This window comes from Corythoichthys intestinalis, chromosome 10, assembly GCF_030265065.1.
Source record: "Corythoichthys intestinalis isolate RoL2023-P3 chromosome 10, ASM3026506v1, whole genome shotgun sequence".
NCBI lineage: Eukaryota > Metazoa > Chordata > Actinopteri > Syngnathiformes > Syngnathidae > Corythoichthys > Corythoichthys intestinalis.
The window spans coordinates 13,694,696-13,714,755 of NC_080404.1; the positions used below are offsets into that span (position 1 = coordinate 13,694,696).

A 20,060-nucleotide genomic window follows, 5' to 3' on the forward strand; every position below is an offset into this window, starting at 1 on the left:
TGTAATTCCAAGTGCTTCCTTGTTGAATTGGATGTAGAGTTTTTAGCGGCCGACAGTCTTTTTCAGCCAGCGTAAAGTTTGCAACGCACGGAGATATTTTTGTCATCTTTACTGGACAGAAATGTGAAGTAATGGCTATATTTCCAGTGAGCAAAGGCATCCATTTGCGGTATATATCCTGCCTTTCACTGTTAGCCTCGCTGCCTCGTCAGAATGCTATGTTGTTGACCGCCGTGGCAGACAGCCTCAAACAGCATCGTAATACATGTGACCCGTTTTTTTTCCCCTGATGAGAAATGCTCTTCGTACATGACTAAAGTATTCTTCATTCTACATACATTATGAGCCAAAAACAAAATAGTAACGCACGATCTCTGGGGTTGAAGTCACTGAGGCGGTTGGTAAGCTCCTCGGTGGCAAGGCCCCAGGGGTAGATGAGATCCGCCCGGAGTTCCTAAAGGCTCTGGATGTTGTAGGGCTGTCATGGCTGACACGCCTCTACAACATTGCGTGGACATCGGGGACAGTGCCTCTGGATTGGCAGACCGGGGTGGTGGTCCCCCTTTTTAAAAAGGGGGACCGGAGGGTGTGTTCCAATTATAGAGGGATCACACTCCTCAGCCTCCTCGGTAAAGTCTATTCAGGGGTACTGGAGAGGAGGGTCCGTCGGGAAGTCGAATCTCGGATTCAGGAGGAGCAGGGTGGTTTTCGTCCCGGCCGTGGAACAGTGGACCAGCTCTACACCCTCGGCAGGGTCCTCGAGGGTGCATGGGAGTTCGCCCAACCAGTCCACATGTGTTTTGTGGATTTGGAGAAGGCGTTCGACCGTGTGCCTAGGGGAGTCCTGTGGAGGGTGCTCCGGGAGTACGGGGTACCGAGCCCCTTGGTAAGGGCTGTTCGGTCCCTGTACGACCGGTGTCAGAGTCTGGTCCGCATTGCCGGCAGTAAGTCGAATTCGTTCCCAGTGAGGATTGGACTCCGCCAAGGCTGCCCTTTGTCACCGATTCTGTTCATAATTTTTATGGACAGAATTTCTAGGCGCAGCCGAAGCGTTGAGGGTGTCCGGTTTGGTGGCCTCAGCATTGCATCTCTGCTTTTTGCAGATGATGTGGTGCTGTTGGCTTCATCAAGCCGTGACCTCCAACTCTCACTGGGGCGGTTCGCGGCCAAGTGTGAAGCGGTTGGGATGAAGATCAGCACCTCCAAATCCGAGACCATGGTCCTCAGCCGGAAAAGAGTGGAGTGCCCTCTCCGGGTCGGGGATGAGATCCTGCCCCAAGTGGAGGAGTTCAAGTATCTTGGGGTCTTGTTCACGAGTGAGGGTAGGAGGGAGCGGGAGATTGACAGGTGGATCGGTGCAGCGTCTGCAGTGATGCGGACTCTGCACCGGTTCGTTGTGGTGAAGAAGGAGCTGAGCCAAAAGGCGAAGCTCTCGATTTAGCGGTCGATCTACGTTCCTACCCTAACCTATGGTCACGAGCTGTGGGTCGTGACCGAAAGAACAAGATCCCGGATACAAGCGGCCGAAATGAGTTTCCTCCGCAGGGTGTCCGGGCTCTCCCTTAGAGATAGGGTGAGAAGCTCGGTCATCCGGGAGGGGCTTGGTGTCGAGCCGCTACTCCTCCGCGTTGAGAGGAGCCAGTTGAGGTGGCTCGGGCATCTGGTTCGGATGCCTCCTGGACGCCTCCCTGGAGAGGTGTTCCGGGCATGTCCCACCGGCAGGAGGCCCCGGGGTCGACCCAGGACACGCTGGAGAGACTATGTCGCTCGGCTGGCCTGGGAACGCCTTGGAATCCCGCCGGAGGAGCTGGCTGAAGTGGCTGGGGAGAGGGAAGTCTTGGCTTCCCTGCTAAAGCTGCTGCCCCCGCAACCCGACCTCGGACGAAGCGGAAGATAATGGATGGATGGATGGATGTATTTTTTCCCAGTTTGCAGTTTAATTTGATAATGTTGAAAGAGAAGGATTATTTAATTGAATATCATTTTTTTTTGTCATTTTTTATTTAAATTTAAATTTAATTAACCCTTTATTTGTGGCTGGGTTACATTTTCGAAAGACACCACAGAAAAAAATGTTGAGCTTCACAAAACTGGAAAGGCTATGGGACAATTGGAAAGTAGCTTGATGAGAATAAATCAGCAGTTGCAGCAATTGTTAGAAAATGCAAAAGGCTAAACATGATTGATAATCTACCTCGGATTGGGGCTCTATGTAAAAACTCTCTTCGTGGGGCATCACTCATGATGAGGAAAGTAAAGCTCAGCCTAGAACTTCACGGCAGAAGAGAACTGGATGTACAGTTTCAAGGCTTCTGTAAGTAGAACAGTAAGGTGCAATGGTTTAAAATCATGCATTGCTCAGAAGGTTCCCCTGTTGAAGCCAGTACATGTGAAGGCCCGAATGAAGATTGCCAGGGACCATCTGAATGATGCAGAGGGGTCATGCGAGAAAATCATGTGTTCAGATGAGAGCAAAGTAGAGACCATGAGACCAACACGACAATGATCCGAAGCACACAGCCAAGTTGACCAAGCAGTAGCTGCATAAAAAGCATATCAAGGTTCTGGAGTGGCCTAGTCAGTCTGTCCAGATCTCAAACCAATAGAAAATTTTTGGATGGAGCTGAAACATCGTGGTTCTCAACAACAGCCCTGAAACCTGACAGAAATAGAGAAGATTTGTGTGGAGGAACGGGCCAAAATCCCTGTTTCCATATGTGAAAACCTGGTAAAGAACCAAAGAAAGCGTTTGACCTCTGTAATCGCAAACAAAGGCTTCTGCACTAAATATTAGCACGCTTTTCTCAAGGGTACAAATACTGATGAACCCCAGTAAATTTAAAATAAATTATTAAAATATAATACAATGTGAGTTCCGTATTTTTTTAAGAATACATCTCTATAAGTGGAAACGCATCTATGATTGAATTTTCAGACATCTACCAATTTTCCAAGTGGGTGAACTGGCAAAATCACAAGGGGTGCAAAGTATTTTGCTCCCCAATGTATATGTTAGCTGTAAATATATAATTATAAAGTGTGAGGTTTGTATCTGCTTTATACTTTTAAAATGTTCTCCCATGCAGCGGACAATTTTGGAATATACAAAATGTCATTTTTCGCATGTGACTCTTTTATAGGAGGATAGTTATTTTGGTGACAATTGAAAAGTATGGGTATGTTTGTTGGCTCACTGTGTTGTACCTCTCCTTATACTCAGGCCCCAGCACCACTTGCCAGGAAGACTCATGTGCCAACCAGGGTGTGTGTCTTCAGCAGTGGGAGGGCTTTAGCTGTGACTGCAGCATGACAACCTTTGGTGGACCACTGTGTAACGACGGTAGGATTCCATAAATCATTAAATGCGGTCCCTGTATTTTTTGTTTTGTTTTGTTGTGTTTTTGTCGTCTTTTTGTCAAACTCAGATGTTTACAAAAATATCATTTCGCTTTTACTGTTGCTTTACTTTAAAGGGATTAACTACCGGTGGCATAATACAAAATATGAATGTTTATGTATGTTGTCAAAACATGGTATGCCTTAAGCCTTTATGTTGTCTCTGAAAAGTCGAAATTGTCGTTAGTTGTGACTGTGTGTGTGAATTAGGGCTGCAACTAACGATTATTTTTATAATCGATTAATCGGACGATTAGTTAAACGATTAATCAGATAAATGTCACTTTTTTCAATTACATTCACAATTTAACTTGAAGTTGTTCCAGGCATTATGTAAGTAACAATGAAGACAAAATGGATGACAATATCCTTTAAAAATAATGAATTTATTATAGCTTCCTGACTTAACTGTAGTCTAAAACTGTATTGTTTTAAGTTCCGTATTTTTTGGACTATATGTCGCACCTGCCAAAACATACACAATGAAAAGAAAAAAAAAAAAAAACATATATAAGTCGCACCGGAGTATAAGACGCATTTTTTGGGGAAAATCTATTGGATAGAATCCAGCACCAAGAACAGATATGTCATTTTAAAAGGCAATTTCAAATACAATAGAGAACAACAGGCTGAATAGGTGTACGGTATGCTTACATTACATGAAGCCAGAAGTTAGATCGGGCCTAAAAAATCCAGCCCGACCCGACTGGCCCACGGGTATTAAAGCCCGACGCGGCTCGAGCCCGATCAATTAACTTGATTTGCTTGCCGGGCCCGAAAAAAAAAAACGGAAATTTTATGTTTTATTTGTAGGCACGAGCCCGAACAAAAAAAAAAACAAACAAAAAAAATGTTTTATTCGTGAGGACTCAGGAGAAGGAGGAAATGCGGGGATGCGATGCGTGGTTGCGTTTTGTGTGATCACGTTTGTGACGATGAGGTGCATATATGCGTAATGATAACAAATTAAAGCCTGTCTTTTGTAACGAATTCTCCCAGTTAAGACTGTAAGATGGATATTCAATAAACATCTTTTATAATTGTGTGTCTGTTTTAACAAGCGGATAGTGGATTTGACATTTATTTTAATCTCCTCGAGTTGGCAGAGAAAAAAATGCAAGTTTTTTCCATGTTTAAATAGTCTACATATTTTTATGATCATTATAAATCCATTTAGATAATGAAATAAAAGTGGAAAAGTTTGTTAAATATATTTCTCGTATGAGACCAAAGTGCCACATTTGTTTACATTCAGCGAAGCTGACACAGGTTTCCGTACAGCACCTTCAACAATCAATTTGAATCCTTTCCATATCCCACTCCTACCGCAGTTGTTTGCTTTTCAGTTCCCCTGTCTTTAGTTTGTTTTTCACTCCTATAGCTGCTCCATATCGAAAAGGAAATACCAGGATGCTCGCGGAGGGCGCCGTAGGGTGCTGGGAGGGGACAATTGAAAAGAGAGCCACTGCTTTCATGTGCACAGGCATGCACAGCGCCTTCTCTGTTTGATCCAAATTATTTATTTTATTTAACATCCATACATCGATTTAGTATAAATATACGAATATTTATTTATTTTAAAAAAGTTAGCGAGAGAGAAGTCGGCCAGACCCGACCGTAAATAATCACACATAAGTCGCTCCAGAGTATAAGACGCACTCTCTGCCAAACTACGAAAAAAAAAACTGTGACTTATAGTCTGAAAAATATGGTATATACTGTAATACTTGTTAAAGTTTTAAATAAAGGTTCTAGTATAAAGCATGAAAAACAATTTCTACGTATACAAATCAGACAAAAGTCCTGTTCAATCAAATTAAAAAAGTGTATTTATTTATTATTGTTATATTATTTATAATTATATATATATGTGTATGATATATATATATATATATATATATATATATATATATATATATATATATATATATATATATATATATATATATATATATATATATATATATATATATATATATATATATATATATATATATATATATATATATAACATCTCATCAACAAACAAAACAAACAATACACTTTGCTTCATTTACTCACCTCTGACGGAGGCACACTGGATCTGACAACACAAAAACAATCTAACTCTCTGCCCTTGGTAATATTCTTGATTCAGCAACCTGAGAGTCGTGTTGAACTCGCTCGCTCTTGCTCCAATCACTGGCATGCGCGCCCAGCCTCACAATGCACGCAAACAAGAAGCCAAACGGGACTGGTCATAGCTGCAAAAATTGATTTTCAAATTTGTTGGCAACTAATGTATTAATCGATTGTAATCAATCAATCGATTAGTTGTAGCAGCCTGAGTGTGAATGTTTGTTTGGCTGGAGATATTTAAACCTTGGTCTAAAGTCAGCTGAAATGTGGTATAGAAAATGGAACAATAGGGAATTATTATCATGCTTTCCACGTTTCCACGTTTAGTTTAGGTAATGTCCACCTATCGCAAAAGGTTGTACGGTATGACAAAATATATTTGAAGGCTTCCAATTCTATCCTCATTTGAACTCCTTAAGCATGAATAGGCAATGTTCAGAACATCATTTCAAAAGAGAGGAACTTTGCATTGTGGTGAGATGTGGATTCATACCACTTGGAAGACAGGAAGTCATTTGCAATAATTAAGTACTTTGCTATATGATGCTTTCTTTACTCTCCCTTTTTGACTTCACATTTGGATGGAAATGAGCAAGAAATTGTAAAGGTTTTTTTTTTTTTTTTATTTATTTATTTTTTTCGTTTGCTTTGCTTTTTAGTTATATATAAATTTATACATCCTTTAAAGCCATTTACGACAAAGGGAGCCGACTGTTGTAGCAGCCTGAGTATGAATGTTTGTTTGGCTGGAGATTTTAAACCTTGGTCTAAAGTCAGCTGAAATATGTTGGTGTAGAAAATGGAAGAAGAAGGAAATATGATTATGCTTTCCACGTTTCCACGTTTAGTTTAAAGAACTGTTTATTTAGGTAATATCCACCTTTCGCAAAAGGTTCTACTGTATGACAAAATATATTTGAAGGCTTCCAATTCTATCCTCATTTGAACTCCTTAAGCATGAATAGGCAATGTTCTGAACATCATTTCAAAGAGAAAAACTTTGCATTGTGGTGAGATGTGGATTTATACCACTTGGAAGACAGGAAGTCATTTGCAATAATTAAGTACTTTGCTATATGATGCTTTCCTTACTCTCCTTTTTGACTTCACATTTGGATGGAAATGAGCAATAAATTGTAAAGTTTTTTTGTTTGTTTGTTCGTTTGCTTTTCTTTTTAGTTATATATAGATTTATACATCCTTTAAAGCCATTTACGCCAAAGGGAGCTGACTGACTGCCAGGAAATGTAAGAATATATTACAATTGGACTAAAAGACCGTGCCTGCTGAGCCTTGTTACTGTAGCCAGACACATTGTTCCTGCAGACGTAATGAAACAATAGCCCAGCGCAATATTACGGCCCTGGGGATGCAATATCCAGTACAAAGACTAGAAACATTTTCCTAGAACTGTGACAAACTTGCAGTCAGTGAAATAAAGATGCAAGTCAGCTTCTTTCTGCCCAGAATACTCAGAAAATCTGTGTGAGAAATGAAGCTCAAGTTTTATCTGTGTTGATGTATGTATGTCTAGGTAATGGGATGGAGGTGAGAGAAGAAAAATTAGAAAGCACTATGGGGAAGGTTTAGGGGTTTTTGTACTTTTGTTCGAAAGAGCAGGTAATTTCGAACACTGCAATAAGTTCCGCGAAATCAAGTGACATGCAGAGTTTATTGAATTATCCAAAACGTAGCTTTAGTACCTTGCCTCCTGCCTCTATTTTATATCATACCTAGTGTTGTACCTACAACACATAATAAGCATTCTCAAGCTGTGCGATTAATTATGCCACCGGTATAGCTCCAAGATGGCAGCATGTATTTACAACAACCTATTAACATTTACAGCCACTCTGTGATGTGAGTTCTAGTACACACCCTGATTTTGTGGATATTTGTAGCAGCTAGATCATGTATCAGCATTTTGGAGAAATGGGGAAAATAATTAAATGCAATTGGTCTGAGGGATCAGTAAACCTTTGGTTTGTGAAATACAAACACAAAAATAATTACGTTATATCAGATACATGCAATATCTTGAAGCATGACGCTGTGACATTAGTTTCTATATTCACAGTGGTATGGAAAAAGTATCTAAATTTTTGGGAATTTCTCACATTTCTGCATAAAATCACCATCAAATGTGATCTTATCTTTGTCAAAATCACACAGATTAAAAAAAAAACTATCTGCTTTAACTAAAATCACCCAAACATTTATAGATTTTCATATTTTAATGAGGATAGTATGCAAAGAATGACAGAAGGGGGAAAGTAAGTAAGTGAACCATTGCATTTAATATTTTGTGGCCCTCCCTTTGGCAGCAATAACTTCAACCAGATGCTTCCTGTAGCTGCAGATAAGTCTGGCACATCGATCAGGACTAATATTGGCCCATTCTTCTCTACAAAACTGCTGTAGTTCAGCCAGATTCCTGGTATGTCTTGCATGAATTGTTGTCTTTAGGTGATGTCACAGCATCTCAATGGGGTTCAAGTCTGGGCTTTGACTTGGCCACTCCAGAACGTGTATTTTGTCCTTCTGAAACCATTCTGAAGTTGATTTACTGTGTTTTGGATCATTGTCTTGTTGCAGAATCCATCCTCTTTTTAGCTTCAACTGTCTGACAGACGACTTCAGGTTTTCCTGCAAAGCATCCTGATAAACTTTTGAATTCATTCTTGCATTAATGATTGCAAGTTGTCTAGGCCCTGAGGAAGCAAAACAGCCCCAAATCATGATGCTCCCTAAACCAAGCTTCACGGTGGGGATGAGGTGTTGATGTTGATGAGCTGTTGCATATTTCCTCCACAGCTGACGTTGTGTGTTACTCCCAAACAATTTAACTTTGGTTTCATCAGTCCACAAAAATATTTTGCCAAAATTTCTGTGGAGTGTCCAAGTGCCTTTTTGCAAACATTAAAAGAGCAAGAATGTTTTTTTTAGACAGCAGTGGTTTCCTCTGTGGAGTTCTCCCATGAACACCATTCTTGGTGATAGTTTTATATATAGTTGATATGTGCACAGAGATATTGGACTGTGCCAGTGATTTCTGTAAGTCTTTAGCAGAGACGCTAGAGTTCTTTTTTACCTCTCTGAGTATTTTGCGCTGAACTCTTGGCGGCATCTTTGGTGGACGGCCACTTCTTGGGAGAGAAACAACAGTGCTATCTGTAGATAACTTCTCTGACTTCGAATGATGAACATCCAGACCTTTAGAGATGGTTTTGTATCCTTTCCCAGGCTTATACAGATCAACCATCCGTGATTGCAGGTCTTCAGACAACTCTTTTGACCGACAGTGCTTCTCATCAAGACAATTATTACCAAGTGTGTTATCACATCATGCTGATTTTAAGCAGAAATGTGACAAATTCTAAAAGGTTCATATACTTTTTCTACCACTGTATTGTTTATATAGGTGGTTTGAAATTGAACATTGAACCACTAATAGAAACAAAAAGACATCAGGTGATCAGCCAGAGAACAATGTGGTGAAGGTCTGGTTTTACAATGAATGGTTTGTTTCTTTATTTTCTTTCCCCTCAATTTTGTGAGCATAATTTTTAATAGAAGACCCTTTTTTTCCTCAAAAAATTGCACACAATTAGCACAGCCACAAACACAACTTGCACAACATCTCAGTTCCTTCTCAAAATGTGACGTGTGTAAAAAATTATACACTGCGTTAAACATACAAAGTTTTCTTCCGATATGAAAACACATTTCACTCTGTTCGTATAAAACTCAGTCCTTCAAGATGTGTATTTAGGATGTGAAGTCATATGTATCCAAGTGTATCATCTTTAAGTGTATATAGTGTTTTGCAATTCACTGTGTGCAGTTGTTTGCAAAAAAAGTTTGAAGCTAAAATTGTTATAATTGTGCTAATCTGGGCCATTATTTGGTTCCTTGAGTGTAAAACTTTGATTTTAATGTTCATGCAGTACACAAAAAATATTATTATACATCCTGTACTTGGAAACCCCAGATGAACCGAAGCCAGCGTGTGTATGTGCATGCGTGCAATATTGGTATGCCTGAGAGCTGGATCATATCCTGTCTAGACCCCCTCAGGGAATTTGCCTGCAATGGTCAAGCATCTGAAGGTAATATTTAAAGACAAACAGAATGGTATTTGCTATTGAGCTTAAGTGGGTCAAGAAAAGGCGACTGAGTTGAGTCGGCCTGAGCTTCACGCAACTTTTGCCTCGCTTGGTTGCTCATTCACCCTTTCTTTCCATTCGAAGCTATTAGTGCCATGTCAATATTGTACCAACAATAGAGGTAGTGTCGTATATCTCCATTTTCCCTGGGGGCACAGACAAGATTTACTGCCTTGATTTCTAATGTGTCTGACCCAGTCAATCACAAGTACAGTGGTACCTCGACATACAAACTTAATTTGTTCCAGGACCTGGTGTTTAAGTCAAATTGGTCGTATATCGAACGGGATTTTTCCCATAAGCATACATTATAATTTGATTAATTTGTTCCACAGCCCAAAACCATACGCTAAATCGTTAAGGGGAACCACGGATAGAAAGACATGTAGTTCTTAAAAGATAAATCATTGTACGAGTTATAATAATTTGATATTAAAAAATAAAAATGTTTTTGTTTCAATAAAATTTGTAAAATTATTTTGACTAGTAGGTCGCCATTGTTGTTGACGTCGCAGGGCGGTGACGTCACGTGGCCACGCTGCCGGAATTCCACGTGTCGCTCATTAAAACAAATAAAAATAAAAAATGTGTCAGTCTTTAATTATGTAAGGTAGTGATTTAAATATGCCACAAGGTGTCAGTGGTGAGTTTTAAATTAATTAGGGATCAAACCAGTGAGTGTGTTTTGTCCCTTAACTGACGCCGTAGTTTTCCTTTAATCCACAGTGGGATGCGAGGCAGAGAGAAAGGAGAGTTAACACAGGCGTTCAGATTTGTAGTTCGCACTGCGCCGTCTATGTGCAAAAGCTTCGGCAACTCCTTCACAACAAACATAAGTGTAATATAGTGAAAATACAACAGAAATAATATTCATATCCCTCAAAAAATAACGTCCACAAAAAGAAAAGTGCTTCAATCTGTATTCACGAGGTCTTATTCTGACACAGTTAAACAACAATGCAAAGAAAACAAGCATTCAAAAATTCCCAATCAAAATAGATATTCAAAACACACATAAAACTTACTCAGACTTTGGTCAAACTCTATTTAAATATTTTAGCAATTCGTTTAGCTCAACAAATACATTGGATGGCAATATTTAGTCACAATATACAAACTATGATGCTGGGAGCCATTATCAGGAGTCTTGTTTGTTGTGAAGACAACACTCAAATGAATGTAAATCACAATGGACCCGCACTAAACGGGAAACTATGGCATCAGTCGAGGGACAAAATACGCTCATTGGCTTGATCTCTTATTAATTTAAAACTCGCCATTGACACCTTGTGGTGTATTTAAATCATTACCTTACATAGTTAAACAGTGACACTGTATGGCAGCGTGGTCATGTGACGTCACCGCCCTGTGACGTCAACAACAATGGCGAGCTACTTGTTTATTTTTTTATTTAAAATTTTACAATTTTTTTCAAAACAAAAACATTAAGACAGGTTTGAATACCAAATTATTATAACTCGTACTAACATTTATTTATTAAGAACATACATGTCTTTCTATCCATGGTACCCTTTAATAAATACTGCAGGTACAATTTCAAATAGCAATTACACATAACAAAACAAATGAATTATAAATACAAATTGGAATAATATACTGTAATAATATTAATAATAATGTAACGAATCGGGTTTCATGAGGCGTTTGTGTATTGCACGATGTTCCTGAACACACCGTGTGACTGATGCGAGAGTGGGAGAGGTGCGTTAGAGTTAGAAGCTTTTACTTTCTCTTTTCATGCTCTGCTGTTGTTGGCGTTGGCTACGGCGGACAGTAGCGGTGCAACGGTTTGCGGTTCAAAGCCGAACCGTTTGGTTCAATACGCCTTTATGAACCGCGCCTTTTCGGTTTTGCAATAAATGTATTCCGAACGCTTATGGAATGAATTGATCGAGCTCTGTGTGCCTGTGTGTGACGTGAAGCACCGCTGTGTAGAAATTCCCGCCCTGCAAGTAAATGTCGGATCGCTGTCAAGCACCTGTGTAATAGAAGACGAGTAATGCCCTCTCTCGCTTACGAGCGAAGTGAAATGGGAACAAGAAAGAAATCAAATAGCTATGGCGAGCAGAGGAGTGGAGAGACAGAATTTTGAGGAAGCACCGGGTTCTTTCAAATCTGCCGTGTGGCAACATTTTGGTTTCCCCGTGGATTACAATGCGGAGGGAGAGAAAATATAGAAAAAAAAATTGCAAGCATTGCTCAGCGCTTGTTCCCCTTGCTAATGGCAACACTTTTATAACATGACTCCGGCACCTCAGCCAGCATCACCCACAGATATCACTTTCTCAGGGTAGGACAACCCCGAAGATGACACCAGTGAAAACACACGGCGGGCGGGCTTTTATTTATTTGCAACGCTTGACCCGCATTACGTTGTTCCCTCGCGGACATATTTCTCCAACAACGTAATCCCCGACATTTATGAAATGGCACGCAAAGCCATCGAAGAGGATTTCGCTAAAGTACATAGTTTCGCCCTGACCACTGATAGTTGGAAGTTGGACGTCCCGTGCTACAGAGTGCTACTACCTAACTGTGACAGTCCACTATAATTCATAGCTGTCAAATTGTACGGTCTCGTCGTAATTTGTACAAGTGAGCACTCATTTTTGAATGTGTACGCCGTACATTACGTTCAAAATCTGCACGTTTTTCGTGCATTACATTTTTTTTTTTTTTTTTTAATCCGTTCGGATTCGGTCACCGTTTCTGCAACGAGACAATGCGTTGCTTGAATGACGCGAGAAAAGTCAGAGACTCGGAGAGGGAAGAGTGTTTGTTGAGACGCTGTAGCAAACGCGATGCTAGGCTAGGTGGCTCCAATAGACCCTACCCACGTGACGTCACAACTCCGCCCTCCTGACTGGTGCCGCCCAATTGTCCGTCAACACATCGTGTTTGCCTGTTACGGCTATGTACATTCCTCCTATTTCCGGCGTGTTTTTCTGCTCGTTAACATTAATAATCAAAATGGTGAAGGCGTGTGTGGCGGTCGGTTGCAATAACAGAGAAGATAGACGGAGAGACTTGAAGTTCTACCGGATTCCGAGAGACCCGGAGAGGAGAGAGCAAGATGGGCTGCTGCAATTCGACGAGAAAACTGGGCTCCAAACGATTACCACAGATTATGTAGTAGTCATTTTATATCTGGTAAGATGTATTTAATATATATTTAGAGGGTTTTGGGCTGACAACCACAATTGAGATCATTGCTAGGCTAATCGCCGACAACATACACGTATGTATGTAGTGAGAGTGCTATCGCTAAACCATATAAACATTAAACGCCCTAGCTCCATTGACAAATGACATGAAATACATTAGACTTGACAGTGGATGTTAGCAAGAACAAAAGATTTTGAATTGAAAATTTCGTAACTCACCTTTCCAAGTACAAGATAGATTCCTGCCGAATTTTCGTGGATGAGGACCTGTTTCACCCAACCAGCAACGAAGTATTTATAAGCCTCCAAGCTCTTAAAGTTTTTCAAACTTTCGTGAGGATAGGCTGATTTTGTGTGGACAAGATAGTTGTACATATCAGGGTAGCTAGCAGATGTCAGGCAAATACGGCGGAGACAGCGGGTTGAAAAACATCGATTTAGGCATCAAATATGGATCTGGCGAATGGATAAACTGAAGCTTTTCCACATAACGCCTTTTATGCAACGCATCAAGTGAGTTTATGGCATCCGAAAGCACCGGGTCTTCCATGAAATGCATTATAAATTGCTCGATCAATTGAGACCATTGATAATACAGACACAAAATGACGGACAAGGGGGCGGAACAATACAGCGATCACGTGATTTTGTGACGTCGGTGGGTAGGGTCTATATTACCTGACTTAGCCGACAACATACAATCTACGCCTAGATGTCTCATGCATATGGAACTACATGCGAAATGACACTCGGTAGCGTTAGTAAACAGCCGCCATTTTAGAGCAGTAAACTTCTCAGGAAGGCTCTGTTGTAGTAAACCTTACGAGCGAACCTAAGCAACTTGTTATCTAAAATACTCCTAAATCGGCAAAATCTTGACTTGAGTCTATCTTTAAAGGATGAAACAGTTTTAAAATTTTCACATGTCGAAAGTAGACAAGGGAACTAGTGCAAAAACGGGAGCAATTTTATCAACTTTAATGGTTGATTCACAACATTAAATGACCTCCAAACATAGCAAAGGTTACTATGTTTCTTTTTTTTTTTTTTTTTTTAAATTTTTTTTTATTTTTTATTTTTTTTATGAAAAACAAAATACATGAAAGGTATCACCACTTTGGCAAGTAACCTTTTTTATTACTGTGTGTGTATTTCAGTAGTCAGTCACTACACTAGCCAAAGAGCTAAGAGGCATTTTAACAGTCGAAAATGTTTACATTTTAAGGCAAGGCAAGGCAAGGCAAATTTATTTATATAGCACAATTCAACACAAGGCAATTCAAAGTGCTTTACATCACATGAAGATCATAAAAATCACATTTAAATCAATACAACGTAAAAACCAAGACAAAAGATCGCATTTAATCACAAATAGAATAAAAATACATAAATAAAAATAAAACAGAAATAAAAATAAAACAAAAACTACTACTACTAATAATAATTGAAATCAGCAATGGAGATAAGCACAAGAGGAATAGAAAGCAGGTAGATTGAAATATATAGCCAGTTATGGATATGCAGTGCTAAACAAAAGCATTTTTAGCCCTGATTTAAAAGAGCTAACAGTTTGAGATACTTCAGACGTTCAGGTAACTTGCTCCAGAGGTGAGGAGCATAATAACTAAATGTTGCCTCACCCTGCTTTGTTCTTGTTCTTGGAACATGCAGAAGACCGGTTCCAGACGACCTTAGGGGTCTAGATGTCTCATAGGAATCTAACAAGTCAAGCATGTATTTTGGTCCAAGGCCATTAAGTGTTTTGTAGACGAGCAGTAGTATTTTATAGTCTATCCTTTGACTCACTGGAAGCCAGTGTAGCGATTTCAAAACCGGTGTAATGTGGTCCAGCTTCCTTGTTTTTGTGAGGACTCTGGCTGCAGCATTCTGTACTAGCTGCAGCTTCCTGACTGATTTTTTATCAAGACCTCTAAATATACCGTTGCAATAGTCCAATCTGCTGAAAATGAATGCATGCATAAGTTTTTCCATGTCTTGTTGAGTCAGAAGCCCCTTAATTCTGGTTATATTTTTTAGTGGTAATAAGCGGATTTAGTGACGGACTTTAGATGGCTATCAAATTTTAGGTCTGAATCAATAATTACGCCAAGGTTTCTGACTTGATTTGTAGCTATAAGTGATATTGTGCTAAGTTGCCTACTTATCTTTGACCTTTCCTTTTTTGGCCCAAAAATGATCACCTCTGTTTTCTCCACATTTAACTGGAGAAAATTCTGGCACATCCATTCATTGATTTGATGAATGCATTTACTCAGGGAGACTAAGGGACTATAATCATGTGGGGACACAGAAATGTACAGTTGTGTGTCATCTGCATAGGCGTGATAGGAGATGTCATACTGTTCCATTATCTGAGCTAACGGAAGCATATAGATGTTAAATAAGAGTGGTCCAAGAATTGACCCTTGAGGGACTGCACATGTGAATTTGGTTCGTTCTGACTGATAGTTTCCGATTGACACAAAGAAATCCCTGTCATGTAAATAGGATGTGAACCACTGAAGAATAGTGTCAGTGAGCCCTACCCACTGTTCCAATCTGCTGAGTAGTATGTTGTGATCAACCGTGTCGAATGCGGCGCTGAGATCCAATAGTAACAGAACAGATGATTTGCCTGCATCGGTATTCCGACGAATATCATTTAGGACTTTGATAAGCACGGTCTCGGTGCTGTGTTGTGGCCGAAATCCAGACTGAAATGAGTTAAAAATATTGTTTTGCATCATAAAAGTCTGGATCTGTTCGAACACAATCCTTTCGATAATTTTCCACAGGAATGTCAGATTTGATATTGGCCTGTAATTGCTAATGGTTGAAGCATCCAGATTAGGTTTTTTTAGGAGAGGTTTTATTACTGCAGTTTTTAAAGTTTGTGGAAACTCTCCTGTTTGGAGAGAAGTATTTATAATCTGAAGTCTGTCTGGGGCTATGCAATGAAAAACAGTTTTGAAAAAGTTTGAAGGAAGGATGTCAAGGCAGCATGTTGTGGGCTTTAATTTTGACACAATTTCTGTTAAAGTGGCATAGTCCAAGAGGCTAAACTTTTTTTTGACGTGGGGGACATTTTGGGAGGCATTTAGTGTACCAATTGTTAATCCAGAGTTGCACACAGTCTGTCTAATCTTTAATACTTTGTGTGTAAAGAATGCTGCGAAATTATTACAGGACACCTCAGATGCCAATTCCTGAGGTATTGATGCTTGTGGGTTTGTCAGTTTGTCAACAACAGAAAATAGTGTTCGAGTATTGTTGGTGTTTCTACTAATGATCTCTGAAAAATATGACTGTCTAGCATTTTTCAGTTCCTGGTTGTATTTGCGAAGACTCTCTTTGTAGATATCATGAAAAACTAGGAGTTTGTTTTTTCGCCATCTGCGTTCTGCTCGTCTACAAACTTGCTTTTGTTTTATAGCTAGTATGGCATTTCTCCAGGGTGACCTCTTCTTTCTTGACAAAGTTTTTGTCTTAATCGGGGCAATAGTGTCAATTACAGTCATCACACTGGAACTGAAACTATTTACAAGTTCTTCCACTGAAGCTGTTGTAGGGATTAATGGTGAGGCATAGGCCTGTGTGAATAACGCACAAGTGTTATCACTTATGTAACGCTTCCTAATCACCTCTGTTTCCCTTTTCAGAGGATGGACAGGGGTGGTCATTTTAAACATAATGCAGTAGTGATCAGACAGAGCAACATCATTCACTGTGACCTCTGAGATGTTAAGACCTTTGGATATTATTAAGTCCAGTATGTGCCCTCTGTTATGTGTTGGAACTGTGACATGCTGAGATAAACCAAATTTATCCAAAATATTTAAAAGCTCTCTAGCACATCCTTCTTCAGGATTATCAACATGAATGTTAAAGTCACCCACTAAAACAACACAATCAAAGTCCATGCCATTTAAGTCCATTTAAGTGTTTATTTCATTTTTTTAAAAGCAAAATAAAGGCAGTTTAAAAAAAAAAAAAGCAAAATGCAAACCGAAACCAAACCGAAACCGTGATCCCAAAACCGAGGTTCAAACCGAACCGTGGGCTAACTGAACCGTTGCACCCCTAGCGAACAGTAACCATGTTCTGTTTCACAAGTTCTGAAATAGATCATTAAAAACCTGACCAAGCTGGTGATTTCCTTGCCGATGTTACAATAATAAGAGTCGTCCTCCAGATCATAGATGTTTTCCAGCCGTTTTGCCGTGCCAGTTCACTGACATGCACACCACACTCATATTTTTTCATCATTTCCTTCTTAATTTCAATGGTAAGCGTCACTTTTTTCTTTTTTTTTCACCACCTGTGCTAACCTTCTTGGGACCAATGTTGGTTTCTCTCACAAGAAAATCCGGCCTGTGTCCCAAATGACGAGTTAAATTTTTTGCCGGATGTCGAAAGGATCGGATGTCTAAGTAATCGTATGTCGAGGTACCACTGTATCTCAATATCGTGAGAATAGGCTGTCTGGGCCCTGGGATGGTTTCTACCAATGTTCTCTTTAAGCTGCAAGCATGCGCAATCGCGCACTGCTTGAACATACTCTGCGCACAAGAAAATCTATGCCGCGCACAAAATAAAATTCAACATAAACATATTGTAACGTCACTACTACTGTCAGCGCCGCAGTATCGGTGTGATCGATACAGCAATGTGACGCTCCTATTGGTACGTTCGATACAGCAATGCGACTCGGACAACTGTCAGCGCCCTGACGTGTGTCAGCGCGACACTCCTATTGGTGCGTTCGATACGGCAACGCGACGCTTCCATTGGTGGGGAAAAAAGCTAGACTCCTGTGCTAATTTACTGAAGCCACATTCCGCTGACAATCTTTGCAAGCGCTACAGTATTAATTAATATCTAATTTTAAAACTGATATTATCTAGTTAATTAAACCAACCGAGGTCACCAGGTTCACCGTAAGAGCTTTGCCTTTTCCAGAGGGGCCGCTAGGCTAGTCACTCACTTTGGCCCGCCTTCAAGTTACAAACATTGCAAAACACATGGAACAGGAAATACACCAAAATAAAAGCGTAACAGGAAGATGAATGAATGAATGAAATATTTATTGTCATCATCATCAGTATCATTGACAATAATTGACAATTACAAAATGTGATATGATTTGCCCGAAGGAAGAAAGATCCGAAGAAAAAAGACAAAGCAGACGGGAGGAAGCATAAGCTTATCATTTTCCCGTCCCCCCCATACAGCTAAAGACGCACAATCAGACATGGTACAGTTACATCACATGGCCACAAACTTTACAATAACACAATCAACAATCTTGGTTTACAATAACTCAGCGTCCAGTCAAGCAGCTCTCGTGCACTAGATTAGTGGTCTGAGTTTCAAGGTGTACAAGGATATGGCTCTGTCATCGTCAAGACATGGTGAATTACAAAATAAAATACGTTCAGGAGACAGAAATTAGGCTCTTGTTATTTACACTCCCACCAAAATTATGCACACGAGTAACAACAAACAAATGAATAATTTTCAACAATGAAATAATCACAATTCAGTAAGCTTCCGAACATTCGAACACAAGAATTAGCTTTTGTACAGGAGGCTCCACAACAGAAGGCTTACAGTTGTGGTCAAAAGTTTACATACACTTGTGAAGAACATAATGTCATGGCTCTCTTGAGTTTCCAGTTATTTCTACAACTCTGATTTTTCTCTGATAGAGTGATTGGAACAGATACTTCTTTGTCACAAAAAACATTCATGAAGTTTGGTTCTTTTATGACTTTATTATGGGTGAACAGAAAAAAAGTGATCAAATCTGCTGGGTCAAAAATATACATACAGCAGCGCTAATATTTGGTAACATGTCCCTTGGCCATTTTCACTTCAATTAGGCGCTTTTGGTAGCCATCCACAAGCTTCTGGCAAGCTTCTGGTTGAATCTTTGACCACTCCTCTTGACAGAATTGGTGCAGTTAAATTTGATGGCTTTCTGACATGGACTTGTTTCTTCAGCATTGTCCACAAGTTCTCAATGGGGTTTAAGTCAGGACTTTGGGAAGGCCATTCGAAAACCTTAATTCTAGCCTGATTTAGCCATTCCATTACCACTTTTGATGTGTGTTTGGGGTCATTTTCCTGTTGGAACACCCAACTGCGCCCAAGACCCAATCTTCGGGCTGATGAGATTAGGTTATCTTGAAGAATTTGAAGGTAATCCTCCTTCTTCATTATGCCATTTACTCTCTGTAAAGCACCAGTTCCATTGGCAGCAAACAGCCCCACAGCATAATACTACCACCACCGTGCTTGACGGTAGGCATGGTGTACTTGGGGTTAAAGGCCTCACCTTTTCTCCTCCAAACATATTGCTGGGCATTGTGGCCAAACAGCTCGATTTTTGTTTTGTCTGACCACAGAACTTTCCTCCAGAAGGTCTTATCTTTGTCCATGTGATCAGCAGCAAATTTCAGTCGAGCATTAAGGTGCCGCTTTTGGAGCAAGGGCTTTGTTCTTGCACGGCAGCCTCTCAGTCCATGGAGATGCAAAACACACTTGACTGTGGACACTGACACCTGTGTTCCAGCAGCTTCTAATTCTTGGCAGATCTGCTTTTTGGTGATTCTCGGTTGAAACTTCACCATCCTGACCAACTTTCTCTCAGCAGCAGGTGATAGCTTGCGTTTTCTTCCTGATCGTGGCAGTGACAAAACAGTGCCATGCACTTCATACTTACAAGCAATTGTTTGCACTGTTGCTCTTGGGACTTGCAGCTGCTTTGAAATGGCTCCAAGTGACTTTCCTGACTTGTTCAAGTCAATGATTCGGTTTTTCAGATCCATGTATGTATATTTTTGACCCAGCAGATTTGATCACTTTTTCTGTTAACCCATAATAAAGTCATAAAAGAACCAAACTTCATGAATGTTTTTTGTGACAAAGAAGTATCTGTTCCAATCACTCTATCGGAGAAAAATCAGAGTTGTAGAAATAACTGGAAACTCAAGAGAGCCATGACATTATGTTCTTCACAAGTGTATGTAAACTTTTGACCACAACTGTGCAGTGTTGCTGCAATATGAATCTTGAATGTCCTTATTTTCTGAACAGTTTTAATGTGTGAGTTTGTTATACTGTACTCCCATTGTGGTTGTTCATTATGTTTTATTTATGAAGTCATCTATGTCACAACTGGACCTTACCCAGG

At 40.0% G+C, this 20,060-nt stretch overlaps 1 protein-coding gene across 29 annotated transcripts in view; it reads left to right on the plus strand.

Annotated features, from left to right (window-relative positions):
* LOC130922805 (neurexin-1a-like) overlaps positions 1-20,060 on the plus strand; it is a 492,025-nt gene that overhangs the window by 249,348 nt on the left and 222,617 nt on the right. For all 29 annotated transcript variants that reach the window (XM_057847885.1, XM_057847886.1, XM_057847902.1 and 26 more), the window contains one exon: positions 3,221-3,340. In XM_057847885.1, the coding sequence (XP_057703868.1) occupies positions 3,221-3,340 (120 nt within the window). The remainder of the gene's footprint in view (positions 1-3,220; positions 3,341-20,060) is intronic.